At 36.8% G+C, this 17,568-nt stretch overlaps 1 protein-coding gene across 1 annotated transcript in view; it reads left to right on the forward strand.

Moving 5' to 3' along the window:
• ERP44 (endoplasmic reticulum protein 44) overlaps positions 1–17,568 on the forward strand; it is a 47,716-nt gene that overhangs the window by 18,812 nt on the left and 11,336 nt on the right. The window contains exons 2-7 of the mRNA XM_066560863.1: positions 670–742; positions 2,540–2,579; positions 3,991–4,106; positions 12,919–13,103; positions 13,511–13,626; positions 17,409–17,466. Of these exons, the coding sequence (XP_066416960.1) occupies positions 670–742; positions 2,540–2,579; positions 3,991–4,106; positions 12,919–13,103; positions 13,511–13,626; positions 17,409–17,466 (588 nt within the window). The remainder of the gene's footprint in view (positions 1–669; positions 743–2,539; positions 2,580–3,990; positions 4,107–12,918; positions 13,104–13,510; positions 13,627–17,408; positions 17,467–17,568) is intronic.

The following is a 17,568-nucleotide window of genomic DNA, read 5'->3' on the forward strand; positions in this document are numbered from 1 at the left end:
AGTTGCACTGAAAATGAGTGTCCATCCATAAAACTGTGTATTGCTATGAGAGTTGCATTAAGAGTAATATAAAGGTTGCTTTGTAATTGAATGATTTAGCTGATGTGGTGTCTTGGTTTTTACAGTCTGATGAGTCTATCGCATGCTGGGACTGAAGAAGTGTGAAGAGATAAAAGACTGTAGCTAGTTGAGTTAGATGTATTGAAATAGTTTCCTAAAACAACAATAAAAATGCAGGTGGCTGAGGCTTTACTTAATGCGAACCTTTTTTGTCAGGCAAGTCCTCTAAGTGACAGAAGGAATTACTTGTGTCTGGGTAAAACCTACGTGCCCACCTGTGTGAGGTTGCTGAAATGGGGTTTCATTTCTTACTTCAGACTGAAGTTATGAATATAAGTTACTCTTAAAGGTGCAGATTTACCTGTAACATTTCTAGCTACATAATAGAGAATGGTATTTAAAAAACTAATTTTTCTTTCAATGTGAAAGTATGTTATATTGGTAGTTCATTTGTATATTTGTAGTACTGCAATCATCTGAAATGCATTGACTGAATTACAGTTCTTTTACTGTTCTTCTCCAGCTTTTGAACTCCAACACTTAAAAATCACACATCAGTTACTACTTTACTGCTGAAACATACCTTACTGGTTTGCTTTCTCTTTTTAGGTGTCTTGGCTTTTTAATCCAGCAAGAAGTGAAATAACAAGTCTAGATAGTGGAAATATAGATGACATTTTAAGTGAGTACTTCGAATAATTTTTTTTCCTTGTATGTCTGCAGTTACTTATCTGTGTGAATATTGCAGTGGTATTAAATGAATATTCATAGCCTAGCTTTGAATATATGAATTGCAATCGGCTTAGAAATATTAAATGCCTGTGGTTGAAATTAGCTGTCTGAACTAATGTATTGCAATGAGAATTTGAAGTGTCTTAAGAAAATAACTGTTATCTTGTTTGCAGAAGGGAATGCTTGATTGCATAACCAAAACTAGTCTAGAGGGCATTTTAAAAGTTTCCCCCCCCCCCCAAAAATAGCAGCAAGTGAAACCCATGGTTATGGGCCTTAAGTATCTTGTTTGTTCAGCTCTGCCTTTTCTCAGGTTAAGCACTGTCCTGATTCTGGTGTCTCATAAAATGGAAATCTTTAATTTAAACAGATATGTGTTTCTTGTCCGAAACCTTTCCCTCTGAGAAGTATACAACTTGCCTGTATCTGGTTGTCTTTGCAGGAAAAAGTTATTACATTGTTTCAAATATATCCAGGGTGAAAAATCTTTAATAAGGTCTGGACTAGAACCTGCCTTATGATATGAGATTGCTTTGTGATATGAGAGCTGTTTGTAAATACTTTTTCTACAGTGGAAAATATAAAATTATTTTATACATTGTAATTCACAAAAGGGAATATATGCTAAGTGTGAGTGCTTCTGAAATTCATCCCAGTACTTTCAAGAAATACTTTATACGTTGGAGGTGACCCTAAACTTCTCAGTGCTTGTTACTTACCTATTCACCACTGGCATCCCTTGCTGATAATGAAAATCTTAACATCATAATTGTAATCAAACTGTGGTGTTCTCCAGCCTACTCAAGAGTTGTCTTTATGAGCATGTTGTCTTTTCCAGGCTTTAAGCATCCTTATCTTCACATGTAACTCTCTGTAGCTTTGTCAGTTTTCTGCTTTGTCAGCATTTCTGCTTTATAAAACTGTGGCTGATATTCTGTAGTTTGAGTATGTATTTCAATTTTTTTCAGTGTCTAGGTCAGTACTACTACTAAAAATTAATTTAAAGCATGGTTAGTTATTATATTCTATAAAGATAATACTTCTTTTTTGGGCCAGAAATTTATCCTTTTTTAAATTTTTGCTTAATATGTGAAAAGGAATGCATAAGAACATTACTTCATTACTTCATTATATGTATTCATGTAGTACTGCATTTTTTTAGTGTTCCTTATTATTTTTCTGGTTTTGGGGACTGAAAATTTCTTTGTTAGCTTTTGCCATAGTATCCAGGTTAAATAAGACAAGTAAGGAGAAACCAGAGCAAGTTGCACCGACGGGTTGCCTGTTTCTCAGTCTTCTACCCCAAATAGTTGGGATTTCAGCTTTTAACTAATTTTTAATGCTTATGAATAATAGAGCTAGTGCGTAAGAGCTACTAGAGTTCAGTTTCTGGATGTGAGTGCCTTAATTTTGAATCCAGAAATAATTTTTGCTGCATGTGTCACTTAATTATTTTGTGTGTCTTAATGCCTTAAGTATTTACATTTTTTTTTATCTTATATATCAATAAAGTCAATAGAACACTTGACTGAAGGCCTCTTCCATCTTTTTCCCATTTGTTATAGATTATATTTCAGATGAGATTTACCCCAGCAGTTTTCTAGCAACCAGACTAAGCTTTATGCTGAATTATCTAGAAATATTTGCTTTTGTAGTTTTTTTGCATACTTTTATAATCTCGAATAAAAGAACTGAGAAGTTTGCCTCACAATGTGACATTGGGCTTTTTCTTTTTCTTTCTTCTCAGACAATGCAGATGTTGCTTTAGTTAATTTTTATGCTGATTGGTAAGTTATTCAAGTTGTTTTTTTGGTTTTTTTTATATTTAAGCTTCTGTCTTTTGAAAACTATCATGTTTGGCTATAGTTTTCTAATTGAAAATACAGTAGTCTCTTGCTTTCAAACCAGTTCTTTCCTGGGTTTAGGTCCTGATTGCTTCTCCTGTCTATGCTTGCTTGGTTCACATTATTATGGGCTACAGTTTTAAAACATTGCAGCCTTAATTACGATCATTACTTTTAGGCATGCAGCAATAATCCCTCAACATAGCACACTGCCAGTCTGTGATGTAACCTGATTTATGAGTGAGAACAGATCAGTTTTAGTCATGGAGGTTCTCTGTTTTAAGTGTGGAGAAGAATGGGGGTCAAGAAGCCATTGTAGCATATACATGGTAACATGTACATGCTGCATAAATGTGTAGCATGCAGCTGAGCTGCTCAGTCAGGTTTTTTCAGAAGGTGGACTTCAGGTCTCTTGGCATTTTGAGAGCAAGACTTGCTCTTCACTTACATGTTTGCTGTTGCAGACATAACTGCATCCCCAGGCTGTCACTGTTATGTTTAAGGTGGTTTTCAGTGCAGGCTGGTTTATTGCAAGTCTACTCCTTGAAGTCTCATTCTTACAATTTCTACAGTGCCATTATCCATCTCCAGTTTAAAAATCTGCCATATGTTTGGAAGGACACAATATAAAATAATTTTGTTGACATATTTGTAATGGGCTTGCTTGTGCACTACTGTTACCCTAAACTCCCTAAAGCCACTGAAGCATCTTTACAATCCTACCACCTTTTCTGTGGGCAAGAAGAGAAAATTTGCATCAAAATCTGACATTACTGGAAGAAGGGACCCTTAGGGTTCTCTTTGTTCTTGCTGCTGTAAAGGTAGTCTGCTCAAATTCTGCCAAACCTGAGCAATAATATAATACATGATACTTATAACTTGTATTGTTGACCCACAGAAAATTACCCGTGATATTTCTTGAAGGTGGTGTTGGTGAATATTTAAATCTCAACAATCGAAGGAACAACTTTTACTACATTTTTAAATTCACTTTCCATGGGGTAATTCAGGTAGAAAAAATTAACAACATACTGTCTGAATAGAATATATTTCCTAAAGGCTTCTAATTGATTAATGGTGTTTCCTAGGGAGATAAAGCAGGGGAGTGTATCTTGAACTATGTATTCTTTCAGAATTACTTTTTTTTCTGCACCTGATTCATTCAAGTTACTTTTGAACTGATTTTTATCCACTCAGTTACTGGGATGATTACATGTAGATGTGATTTTTTTCAATGGCTTTTCTTTGTTTTCTTTTTTTCTTTTTCCTTCAAAGATTGAAATGTTCCAGTAGTCATCAACTGAAATATTTCAAAGTGATATTTTGAAGTCATGATTTTGTGTTCTATTTACAGGTGCCGCTTCAGCCAAATGCTGCATCCTATTTTTGAGGAAGCTTCTAATGTAATCAAAGAAGAATATCCAGATAAGAATCAAGTGGTGTTTGCTAGAGTAGACTGTGATCAGCATTGTAAGTAAATCTTGATTTAGGTTTTTCTGTGCCGTCCTGCTACCAAGTTAGTAATTGTATTGAGAAATATGCTAAATAGCTGTGCAAAGTGTAGCTGTAGATGGCCCGTCCTTTAGCCCAGGGTTGCTTTTAATATATCAACAAACCTCTCCTTCCAAATTTGTCAGGGCAATTTCCAATGTTTCATTCTCATTGCATCCATCAACATCCTTTTTTATCAGTTCAGCCTATCTCACTTAATGAGGAAAATAGGGCTGTGATTATAAATTGAATTGGCTCATTCACATGTCAGAGAAGCACTAGTGCAACAAATGATGCAGGTCTTCACAACCAAGAAAAGGAAGGGGTAACCTTCCACTGTTAGCATGAAGAATATGTTCTGATCAGATCTTCCTTCCACCTTGGAGTCATGGTGGGGGCTGTAAGTTTCCTTTCACACAGCCAGGCAGGGATCAGAGCTTTGCTCTGCTGTTGTTGCACATGCCAGCAAACAGTTCCCTGTTTGGGGTGGGTTTTCCCCATGCCCAGACATGAAAATTATATGCAATATCTTACTTTATGCTGGTACTAATTCCTAAAGTTCTTTTTAAATCCCTTAATAAGTAAAATGTGAGGAACTTCTGCTGCACATTGAAAGGCAAATGGATAGTACCAAGAATTTTATTACACTGTTGGATCAGCTTGTTATTTTATGCTTCTTGGAGACCAGCATTTCTAGGAATAATTTCTTAACAGTGGCTTATGATTCCCAAAGAGTATTAACAGAGAAATTCAGTTTAATCAATACTGATTATACTATTTGGGCTTTACAAAACTGTTAATTTGTAAGGACAAGCATCATTGGAAATTGGCTCATATTTTCATGTCAAGATAATGACAACAAAACTTTCTATAAAGTTCTCTCTAAAGACCATGGTAAAATCAGCCTGTGTTGTGTTTTTTAGTCGAGGTTTAAATTAACTGCTGAAGTCCTTGCTGTAGCTTCAGTTGCTTGAATAACTCAGAGAATCTGTGCAGCTGAATGCCCAGTGTTTAGCTATGAGATGTTCTTGTCTTAGCAGCTGTAGTCAAGAAAACTTTATTTTGTCCCCCACCAAGTGTTTGAAATGCTTTAAATGTTTGCTGCTTAATCCTCTCATATGCTCTTTGAATTAAGGTAACTGGTGCTTGTTACAGAGAGCTGAGAGGAGGAGTTGCTACAGGAGAGATTGTCATCCCTCCTGGGAGTGCTTGTAGTGGGGCTAAGTAGTAGGAGGCTGCCAGGAGTTTTGGTTTTTCTTTATATTTCTGGAATACCATTAATTCTCTGTATTCATTTTTTTTGTCCTTAATTTAAGTAGATGAGCATGACTGCTGTTGCAGAAGATGTAAAATGTGAGAATTAAAAATAAAATCCTTTAATGACAGGCAATTTACATTGCCTTTTTGAATTGAAATAACAGAGTTGTGCATGTCATTCATTCCTAGTTTCTAGTATTTATTTGCTGGGTTTTAAACAATGGTACATTTTATGGCACACAATTATTTGGCATGTCCTAAAGTTTTAGGTGTTTTAACTTGGATTTTAATGTGTGCAATAGCAGCTTTTTAGTAATAAAGCAGATATTACTGTATTATCAAGGTTGGGCCTGCTGTAATATTTTGCTGAATGCTGGTGTCGAGATTGCTAGTGGTTTGGGATTTTTTTACTCTAGCTTTATATTTTTGTATGTGTTTACATATTTTAACAACACTAGAGGTTTTATGTCAATATTTTGGTGGTTTGTTATGTCTGTAGATTTCATACCACTAGTAATTTGCTGTTAGAATGTTGTTCTAGAGATGGTGGATTATTTGCATTGCAAATGATTTGCTTCTTTTTGAGGCCAAGACTCTGTAGGGAATCCAAATAGCTGATTTCTGGCCACTCAAAACCAGCTTTCAGAATGGTTACTCAGGCATAGATACTTTCTATTTAATGCACTATTATTGAAGCACACTGCAGGGCCCAACAGCTCACACCAGCTTCTGAGGGTAAAGCAAATTAAAGAGAATTATTGATGAACTGCCAAATGTTTGATGCCTAATGACAAAACCATCATTCTGTCTGCTCTTATAGCCAATATAAAGATGTTTTTTCTGGAAAGTGACAGTCCCTAATGTGATAAAATACAAAATATACATATTAACACTATATTAAGTCTCTGTATGTGTTATATTTTACACTAGTTGGTAATATTGTAGAAGATAATTATACCTGAAATATGTAGGCAAAGTCACCAGGCTGTGTTTAAGCTGGTGTGCAACGTAGACTAAAGGTAAATCTGGAGCAGGTAGTTAAAGCAGGTACTCTTTGCTTTTCCAAGACCACATCCTTTTATAACTTAAAAATGTCTGAGTTCTGCTACATTGTGTCTTGTTAAAATCTTTGATGGTTTTGGTATGTTCAATTTACTAATTCAGCTATCTTAAATACTAGACACCTCTCATCCAAGTAATACCTGGTAAAAGTGATCTTCCATATAAAGTTACAGAAGATCTTACTGCATAGATGTTATTAGGAAGGTTTTGCTTCATGGTTTGGGGTTTTTTGGGTGATTTTTTTTTCTTGCTTGTGTTTCAGGGTGTTTTTAATAATTTATGTTAAGCAGCAGTGTTGAAAACTCACTTGGTACAATAGATTTCCTATGTTTCTGTTCTCTCTGAGTGGATATTGCAATCTAGAATTCATGTTTCTCTGGGGGAGAGTTTATATTTTGGACAGTTTCTCTAAATTCAGCATTAGGAGCTGTGGTGCAAAATTCTTGTCAATTGAAGTGTATATATTGGGGGGTTGGTTCTACTGCACCATGTTTTCTTTTGGTTTCTGAGTTAAATAAAAAACAGTAGCTAGTTTGAATAGATCTTTGTGCCTCCAAACATAAATCAGTTTCTCACTGAGGGTATGTAAGGAGATGTTAACTGCTGGACAGACTGTTTAGGGAACTGTTCTTCCACTCCAGATGTGTCTGGGAGTGGTATTTTCCCTAAATTTTGTGAGCTGCTGCTCTCTGTGACTGGCTGTTCCTGCAATGTGTGCTCATGTTGCTAATGCTAGGCTGCAGAGATGAGGTTGTGTTGCTACTGTGCCTTTGGTAAGCAAAAGAATTCAATGATAACAAATTTGGAAGTTCTTAAAGGAACTCTAAATGAACCTCTAAACAAGCATGAGGATTTCATTGCATTCTTGTCACTTTGCTTGGGAAAAAAAAAATCAGTCTGAGAGAGTTATCTTTGGGTAAAATAAAAAGTGTAAGTGATTTGGAGAGGTTGTTGATGGCACTCCTTAGGAGAGTGATTTTGTTAGTCTGTCAAAGAAGATTATGGGATGCCTACTGATGAGGCCCTGCTTAGAGCAGGCATGACTGTTGTGAATGCTCCTTTGCAGCAGAAGGTGGTTTAAATTTGCTGTTACCTGAGTTTGATACAGAATATTGATTGCTTTCCTCCTACCTGTTTTGGTCCATCATACCAGTCTCCAGTATCACAATCATTGGAGTAGGATGCTTAGTTTATATGCTTTCCCAAGTTCCTTTCTAATTCTGCTTCTGAGTATTCCACCAGGGCTTATGATTTCTTGCAAGTGTCACAAGAGCAGTAGTTGAACTGGGGAGAATTTATGGTGTATTATGAAAGTAAAAGGTACCTATCAAAGACAGACTTCATTTGTCATCTGTAGTGTGCCCTAGTGGGTAGCCTGAGGGACTTCAAAAGATGTTGACTGATCTCAGGTGAGCTAGCAGAATACTCATTTGGTCATTCCAGCTTCAAATAAACAGCTGAAAGGATTTGTTATTTTTGAGATGGAAGATATTGCAGAAGGGTGAGGAAGACTTCAGATGATTTGACACACAAAATAAAGATTGGTGTTAGATCCAGAAAATTTGAGCTCTCCCTATATGTAGCTGTGCAACTCCTACCACCATCATGTAACACCAAAGTTAGGAAATGCAGTAGCTTGGGTTTGTGCTTGCTCTTTCTCAGACAACATAAAGAGACCACTCCCCTCTCCTCTAGAAAAAGGGACACTGAGTATTTTCAGAAGTTATTTTTACAGGGTTTGAGTTTTGAAACTCTGATTTTCTTTCAGATAACTTTTCAGGCTGTTATAGTCTTCTGTTCAGCATGTGAATTCTTCAGGTGCTGCCTTATATGATGAGGTAGGCATTTAGGATAACTATCAATATTGTTCAAATCCTACTGGACATGTTTTTTGAGAACAAGTCCCGTAGATTTAAAATCTAAGTATTTGTTTAGTCATAGTGTGAATTATGGCCCTGAAAAATTAGAGCAGTGTACTAAGTTAATGGTAACCCTTGTAAATACTGCTGGGCCTTCACTGGGAAGGACCTTCTTAGCTACATTGTGGGTGGGGGCTTTCTTCAATATAGTGCAGTTTTACAACACTTTATTCACTGTACATTTAATTTCAACTTGGTGGCAGTGGAATTGAGATTCTTGGTGATGTAATCTGATATCTAGCTAGCTGAATTTTGGATAGTGACTTGTGGTGTTAACCTAGAATGGTGGAGTCTGAAGCATTCTGGGAAACAAGTCACTGGCTGTGTGCTTGCTTGGAGCTGTGGCTTGGGTAATGTGTGTACACACCATGAGAAAAGCCTGACACCCCAAAAAAATGGGCTTTGGCATTCCTTTGAATAGAGGAACACACAATGCTCTGGAGAAATGGCTGACAGTACAAGAGATATGATAGAGATATGGATCACAAATGATCCATAGAGATATGGCTCACAAATCCTACTTCCTTAGAGGGTCTTGCTCAGATCCTTGTGTCAGAAGGTGACGTGGGAGACTGTCTTAGAAAACCTGAGTGTAAATGTCAGGTTTCACAGAAAAGTTTGTTTCAAAACAAGAACTGCTGTCTCTTCCCTGTTGTAAGACAGAGCTTTGCTCAGGAGAAGTACCAATCAATGCATATCTGAAGAGTACTGAGCAACTGCAAGACATTTGTGTTGGAGTTGGCAGAATGAATAGTGGAAAAAAAAAGTCTGGGCAGTTTGGAAATGGTTGAATGTCAACAGGTAAACGTGCAAAATGGAGAGGAGAATCATCTGAATCCAGCAGTCATTGCTGTGATCAAAGTTTGTTTTGTAGAAGAGAAGAAGATGATCAAGTATGTCAGTAGCTTCCTATCATAATTAATGTGAAACTATTCTGGTAAACACTAGATTTATGATTTAATGATTAATTCAGCAAAATACAAACACAAGGCTTATTCCTTTTAGGTACCTTCATATCTGAAGAAAATAAAAAGTCATAAAGTTGTAGTTGGGAGAGTTGGTTGGTTTTTGTAGGTAGATTGCCCTTGTCTGTTTCATCAGAAAGTTGGCAGTGGGAATGTCAGGAAATATTTTTAAATTTAATTTAGGATTTACTATAACTAATGCAATCTGTGAATGAGCTCAAACAATATTCCATGTATTTGCATTGTGTATTTCCAATTTTAAAAAGAATATAATTTTGTAGTTGCACTGCTTATGCTAACTCTTCCTGTATCAAGTGCCAGGGCTTAATGAAGCATTTAAGGTTTACTCTATTTGACTTTTGAATTAATTCAAACAGTTTTTCATGTACTTGCATTTTATTTTTTGTAAAAAGATGGTTTTCAAATACTTACTTGTGTAGGAGTGTCATTTCTCTGTGTTAGTTCAAATATCAGCATTCATGGAATCTCAATGTAATTTGTAAAGATCATGCAGGTACTGACTTATGAAATAATGTTTGAATTCAGCCTTGACAGTGGGCATTTATTGCCATTAATATTTTTACACAACTTCAGCCCTTGATGAAGATCCACATCCTTAGGTACTGCAGAACCTGCATGTACTTGGAGAACCTGCCTGACCCTCTGAATGCCCCTTCTTCAACCCTTGCATCCTCCTATAGCTGTGGAAATAACATGAGGGAGAAGTCCATGTTGTGAGACAAAGAAGTGTGGGGTTTGGTGTTCTCTTGCTGTGCAGGTCTGTAACAGGAGGAGTCACTAATCTCAGTGTGTTTCTGTGAAACCCTGACATGTTGTGCTCCTTGTCAGACCCTGTCAAGGTTGGACCAACTCAGGGACTGTCAGACCAAAGGTCCTTCTGTCAGCAGGGAGAAGGGCAGCAAATGCCTGGCTTGCAGATGTTTGTCTTCTACCAAGCAAATATTAAGTGATTCCTCTCCTGCTGTACTTGCCACCTTCCTGCAGGCAGCTCTTAGGTACTTTAACTAAAATGTGGTAGAGTTTAAGGGAAGAAAACATTATTAATCTAATGTTCATTAATGTTGAATATATTGACATCCTCCATGGAGAAATTTGTATTAATTTGAAATAAAAGTACTCTTCACTGGGGACATAAAATGTTTTACCTTAATTTTATCTGTAATTAGTGCATTAAGAAATGCACTTCTGGGATATTTAGGAAACAAGTCAAGGCCTCTTAGTCAAAATTGATAGGCTGAATTCTGTGCTGTTTTATAGTGATGCAAAGCTTTTTAGGAACTGGGCTAAGCTGGTGAAACTTTGAAGTTTGCTTGGGAGATGTTAGAGAACATTTTTGTGGAGTAGACCTGGTTCTTATTCTCTTGTTTTCAGTTTTTGGGTTTTTTTTTTTGTTTTCAGTTCTCAGACTGATCTAAGCTGTGCAACTTGTACATAGACTGTTTTCAGTAACTAATGCTGCAAATAGGATTAGTATTGTTCTAGCAGCTTGGAATTTAGACTTCTCCATTCTCTTTAAAAAAATAAGTGTAAGATAGAAAGCAAATCTGCTTTGTGGTAAATATATAGCTGAGAAGGGATGTTTTTGTCAGAGTGGATTTGTTCTCACATTGTTCAGTACTGTGCCACATGTGCTCATGGACCCCATTTGGTTGCCTTCCTGCTGTGGGCTAATCCAGGTGACATGAAGGGTACACTGTGACTTGTAAGGAGTCCATGAAAAGTAAGGATATGTGTACAGGCTACACTTGCAATGCCTTCCTCTCTCTGTCAACTGAATAAAACTTCTCTGTTTCCAAAGTATAGATCAGTCTGCTGAATTCACCACCTCTGTCCTTCCTTGAGAGAAAAGAAGGGGAAGTGTGGTGGGTGTGGTTGACTGGAATGAGTCTCCTCAAATGCTTAAGTAGCTTGGGAAGGTAGGCATATTTGGGGGGCATTTAGTTGAGTTTAGGTCCAGAGATATAAGTAAACTGCATCTCACTCTGTAAAAGAAGATAAATAATTTTCACAAAGTCTGTGAGATTTTATTTTTTTCTAGATTTATTTCCAGGGGAGGAGTGAACAGGAGGGAATAATTAAGCAAAGCAAAATCCAAAGGAAAGTGCTTCTGGAAATCTATCTAACATTACATACTGTGTCTTTATTGTTTGTTTTTATTCTTGCTTCCCTAAGAACCCAAAGTATATCTGGTTACCTCATTTCTTCAGTTCTTCCTGATAAAATTGTCAAGTTCTTTGCAGGACTTCAGCCACATCTGAAAGGGGGAATAGCATTCAAAGCTATTAAATACTTAAAAACTTTGATTAAAGAAGTTGCTGAATATTGGAGATGCACAAACCAAATTTCTACACCATAGCAAAGGCAGCTGGATCCTGCTCAATGTGCCATGAATCACTTGCTGGTTATGTGTAAGCTTCCCCATCAATATGTGGCTGGGAACTAGCTGCAATACCTATTGCAATTTGCTGTGTCCCAATGATTTAGCAAAGTGGAAGAGGGACAAAGGGGCATGTTAAGAACTCTGGTGGGGTGTGGTGAAGAACTACATTTGTGCCTTAGTAGTGGTTGTAAGGGCACAGGATGCACATGTGTGGGAAACTTATATTGCTTCTACTTAGCTTTCTTCTTTGCTGCTCTTTTAATTTTCTTGTAAGGCCTCTTTCTGGTTTTATTCTTTTATATTTGTAAGTCTTGTGAATCAATAAATAACTGAGCTGTTAGATAAAGGTGAAAATAGCTAGTGCTCTTATCCTAGATTAATGCCAATCACATGTTACTTTGTTTTGTGAAGCTTTGTGTAGTCCAAGTCTGGAAGAAGACTGGACTGTATGTACAGATGTGAATGAAGACCTGTCTTGGAGGGAATGATGATACTGGTTGACCAGAGAGGTGTTTGCCTTAATCTAGAAACCTGGAATTTTGTGTTTGTTCAAAACCTGAACATCTCAGAAGTGGAACAGCAGTCTTCTGGTCTTCACAGCCTTCAAAAAATACTTTGCTCAGGGTGTACATTCTCAAACATTTTAGACATGACAGTTATATTTCCAGCATTGCAACTGAGGTGAAAATCCTAAGTTTGAAGAAAAATAGGAGACGATTTATTTTATCAATATTTTCTCAAGTGAGTTAATTAACTGAGATTGGCAAGCTTTGAAGATTTTTATGTTCTTGTTATGCTCTTAAATTTGCCTTCCTAGTTGTTTGTAGGAAGTGTACTAAATGAGTATACATGACCAAGCTGAGTCTTTGCTTGATGCAGATTTTGGTAATTTTTTCTTTTATGACAATCAGTACATGGGAAGAATATAGGTGTGAACGGTTTTGGAGCTTTTGCTTTGGGGGTTTTTGGGGAGGTTGTTTTTGTTGGGGGTTTTTCTGGTTGGTTGGTTTTTTGGGTGGTTTTTTTTGTTTTGTTTTTTTTTGTTTTGTCATCTTGTTGCTTAAAGATACAGAACTGCTGGTTCAGAGATTTCATATACAGGCAGACATATATACACATAAGAAACCGTCTTCAGTATATTTCTGTATTTGTAGGGCTTTGCTTTTATTTTCTTCATTCCTTTTTAGCTGATATAGCTCAGAGGTACAGGATAAGCAAATACCCAACTCTGAAGCTCTTCCGGAATGGCATGATGATGAAGAGGGAATACAGGGGCCAGAGATCTGTGACAGCAATAGCAGATTACATCAGGCAGCAGAAAAGTAACCCTATTCGGGAGGTCCAGGATTTGGAAGAAATTAGTTCTCTTGATGTAAGTATTTCAATTTTATTCCTTTTCCAAATTTTTTTTCAAGGTTGAGCTGTGGAATGGTCAGTACCTTGTGGGTTTTTTTTTAACTGAATGGAAAACTGGATCACTTGCAATATTAAAAATTAGTGTAGTCACGTTGAGCTGCATTCACTCCACTGCTAAGTTATTTATCTTGCTTTTAAAAATTTGAAAAGAATCATGTGTTGTATTTGACAAGATACTTTTAATATTCCTCATCAAAAAAATATTCACAAGGATTCTTCTGAATATTGGAAAGGCAAAAAAGAAATAATTTCTGCATTTACTGATGGTTGAATGAATGGTATCTCTCTATTTAATATCTGTAGGGAGTAATGACTGTTTTTGATAATTTGATGCAAGTTATAATTCAACCTTTGTTTTTACAGCGCAGCAGAAGAAATATTATTGGGTACTTTGAGCAAAAGGACTCTGATAATTACAGAACCTTTGAAAGAGTAGCGAATATTTTGCATGATGATTGTGTGTTCCTCTCTGCCTTTGGGTAAGTTTTGAAATTTCTTGATTTCATGACTTCATTATTGAAATTCTGTTCATGAGGTCTATATAATTTTATTAAATAGACTTCTTTATTATTTTCAGTGTGGCATAGCTGAAGAGACTAAACCTTAGTGGATAAATACACTGGAGGGATAGAAGGACAAAACTCTTCTTAGCCTTAATGTTTGCTGTGAAATTAAACTTTTATTTTTTGCTTCCTTTTTCTTTTTTTACCATTCTTTGTTAGTATAGTTGAAATGTACCTGAGGAGGTTTGGGTGGGGGAATAGTAGACATTTGTGTCCCAAAAAACCTGCATTATTAGAGAGAGAGGGTTTTTTTCATTCTCTGTGGAATGTAGTTGCTTACTCATTTCCTCTTGGTGTTAGGGAGCAGGCCTTGTTCCAAAATACCTAATTTCTGTGCCTGGGTCTTTTCCATGCAAGTTTTATGTCACTGCACAATGTAATAGCTTAGAAAATTGCATTGGTGAGCTACACAGTGTAAGTCTGGAAGAAAAATCTACAGGAATTCAGATTTCTCCTTGTACAGATTTACAGTGGTATTTCAAAATATTCAGTGGAAGAAGAATAGATTGGGAGTGATTCAGTTTTTAAGTAGCATATTAAAATCTAGATTCATTCTGCAGTGTTTAATGTGCCAGCACTGCCCAATTGGAAGTGATTGGTCATTAATGTGATTGTAGTGGTTTCCAGTCTACCCGCAGTTGCAAAATCAGGAATTTGCATGGTTTATGCCAGATTTTAAGCTGCATAGAGTTGCCTCAGGAGTTTGTTTTTTTTTTTTAAATTGGATGTAGTAGAGAATAGCAGAGAAACTGAGAGGATCTATCAAGGTAGAAAATGTTTCATTTGTTCAGACAAAACCTGTTGTCAGTCCCTGATGCCTCTTCCAATATGTCTCCAAAAATAGTTTGTGAGTATGAGTGTTTGCAAAATGCAGGGTTGCATGTGGCTCTCCCTTCCTTCAGTCCCCAGTCAGGTAGTGCTACGACTGTGTAAGCAGCCCTGGCCATGACTTGTAAATCTGTGGTCTGTAGGTCTGTCAGTCTTATCCCTGGTGAGTGCCATTATCTCAAGTGTTTTCTGATGGCTGCATCCATCCTTGTTCTCAGCACAGCCACTCTGAGTTGCTATTAGGATTTTAAATTATTTTTTGCCCCTTATTCAACTTTTCAAAAATAACTTTAAAAATTATTAGTAAGATAGCACTACTTCCAACATTCACTCTCCTGGTTTTTGAGTCTGTTCATCTTTGGTTTGCTGTTTGTCAATTGCCTATAATGAGAAGCAGTTTCCCACCACTCAGTGTTAGCACTTGGTTGTTGGGCACTGTTCTTGAAGTACTATAAGTACTATAGGGAGTTTATTTTTATTTTTTGTTCAGATATAAACAATAAGCAGACATAGTGGAATGGATCACAGTTTGATTATTGATAATCTGCCTGTGTAAATACAGATGGCACAGCAGGTTTATCATTATTCTTATCTCCAGACACCCATTCCCTTTCTAGCCTGGAGCTGTTAGTGTTTTAAAGTGCAGCCTTCCCAACAGCAGCCTTGGGAGCTAAATGTTTTCATCTCTCAGTAGCTGAGGCTCTTCAACTTCCTAAAAATTGTATGTGAAAAGACTTCCAAGGGAGATGCTGGCTACGGATCAGTGTTTTTTGTTCAGATTATATATAGCAAAATTCTTCATGGGGAGCTGGCATTGATCAGTTGAACTCTTCTGACTGAGCATCCTAACAGCCCCTGGAAAGGACCTTTGGTTTTGCTATGGACAGAGTTCAACAGCTACTTGGTTTGGGGAGGTTACATGGGTGGTCATGTTCAAATTTCTCTTAAGCTAAAGTAAAACAATCAATTTGACAGGAGGAACATAGTTGCTTGACTAACTTCTGTCAAGGCAGAACTGTCCCATTATGCCAAAATTATTCTGTCTTTAGGTAGTTGTAATAGCTTATTTAAAAACTCTGTTAATAGTACTTAGTTGCAGATGATTTTGATGCTTAAAACTGTTCTTAAATTAAGTGGTCCTTACAGTTCTGTTAAGAGCTGAAGTGACCACAGAACAAGATTATTGAAAGAAGGCTTGTAAGCAGGAGGAGATAGATGAAGAATCTGATTAAGAGATCGTTAGGTAGAGTTTAGAAATAGAGAGGAATGAATCTGTAATGTTGTGAACATGGAAGAGAATGTTGAACAGGGGGGAAAAAAAGGCAAAAAATACTTTTATCTTAAAAGGCTATGATGAACTATAAGTAATTTATGGCAGAAAGTGATAAATCTAGGAACTGTTTTAATTTTACATTAGCAAGTAAATATGGGGGAGGGGGGGCCTGTGTGCTTTCCAGAGCTTCACCTTGTTCATTACTGCTTCAAAAAAAGACAAAATGCAAACTGAAGTGTTTCCATTTTAGTAGTTGTTTTTAAAAGGTGTATCTTCAGGCATTTGGGATTTTCACATCATGTCCCCACTTTATTTGAGTTATCTGAAAAAAAAAATCAGTCATAGCTGCAGCTACTGGAGTGGAAGAACACAGAAGAGGACATTCTGGGTTCTACCACAGGGTTAGCCTAGAGCATGTATTTCATTATAGATTATCATCAGCTTAGCAAGCAGTGATTGTGCAGGTGGCTTCTATAGCTTCACTTTCTTATTCCATGAAGGCTTATTTGGGATGCAAGTGGTTTACTTCAGTCATGATTGTCACTAGGAAGGCTCATTTCACATTATGGGGAGAGTCATGTTGGGAATACAAAAATGCATTTTAAAATACACATCTCTAAACTGATGCAAATACTGGTGGTGTAACATAACTGATGCAAGGCACCTTTTGTATGTGATAAGAAAAGATAATTGGATCAAAAGAAATCAATAAAACAGAGGTACTTTGAGTTCAGCCTTACAATGTCTGTAGTTTTCTCAGCACTATAAATTGTTCAGCCCCCTGGAAGATGTAGTTCATTTTGCAGTGAGGTAAATTCAGATAATTTGACTTCTCTTACTTTTCTGTCTCCTTCATTGGATGCATAGCTGTTGCAACTTACTTGAATAAGAGATGATAGTTTTGGGGTACAAACTAGCAGCTTTCAGGGCACTTTGCTGTGATTTGGGGTAAAATATTCTAAAGGCAATAGAGGAACTTACCAAGGTGAGATAGTAAACTGAATAGCAAGGAGGAATTGTGTATCTTAGAGGTACACACTTGCTTCAGTGTCATCAGTGGCCAGAAACTGCATGCTGTGTCTTCTGTCTAGATGTGTTCTGAGGGTAGAATGGGCAGTGGGGGCTCACTTGCCCTCTGTTTTCTCATTGCTTGTGCCTGTAGAACATCTCAAAGCCCTTCTCTGTAAGGGTAGAGGAGATGTAAATTCTTAGTGTAAACAGTGGAATAGGAAGAGTAAATGCAAACAAGAATCCACCTTCTTCTTTGCTTCCTCACGATTTTTCTTTAATTCTTTGATAGTCTTTACCCCAAATTCTCCTGGCATTTATCACTTGTCACTTTGTTGCCTTTAGTCCAGACTTCTGATGTTAGGGATGCATCTTGCTGAATCCCTTAATGCCCTCTTATCCAGGCAGGCCAAGTTTCTATGAAGTCGCTTTACAGTTTACTTTAAAAACTAAGGATTTTAATTCTCAAATTGTGAAGAGGTTAAAAAAAAGAAGTAAGGAAATGATAAAAAATTAAAACATGAATTTTGGTATCTCAGTTATTTTATCTGTCTGTACCAAGACATGCTTACTGGTTGGTTTGTTGTAGGGCTATTTCAAAAGCAGAGAGATTTAGCGGAGACAATGTAATCTACAAGCCACCAGGGGTAAGTGTAACTATGTATTTTATTTTGATTCTTGTGATTATATGTGAATACCAAAAAATGGAGACTGTATTCAGATCATTCAGTATGTTACTGCATCTCAGA

The sequence above is a fragment of the Molothrus aeneus genome, chromosome 1 (assembly GCF_037042795.1).
Source record: "Molothrus aeneus isolate 106 chromosome 1, BPBGC_Maene_1.0, whole genome shotgun sequence".
Lineage (NCBI taxonomy): Eukaryota > Metazoa > Chordata > Aves > Passeriformes > Icteridae > Molothrus > Molothrus aeneus.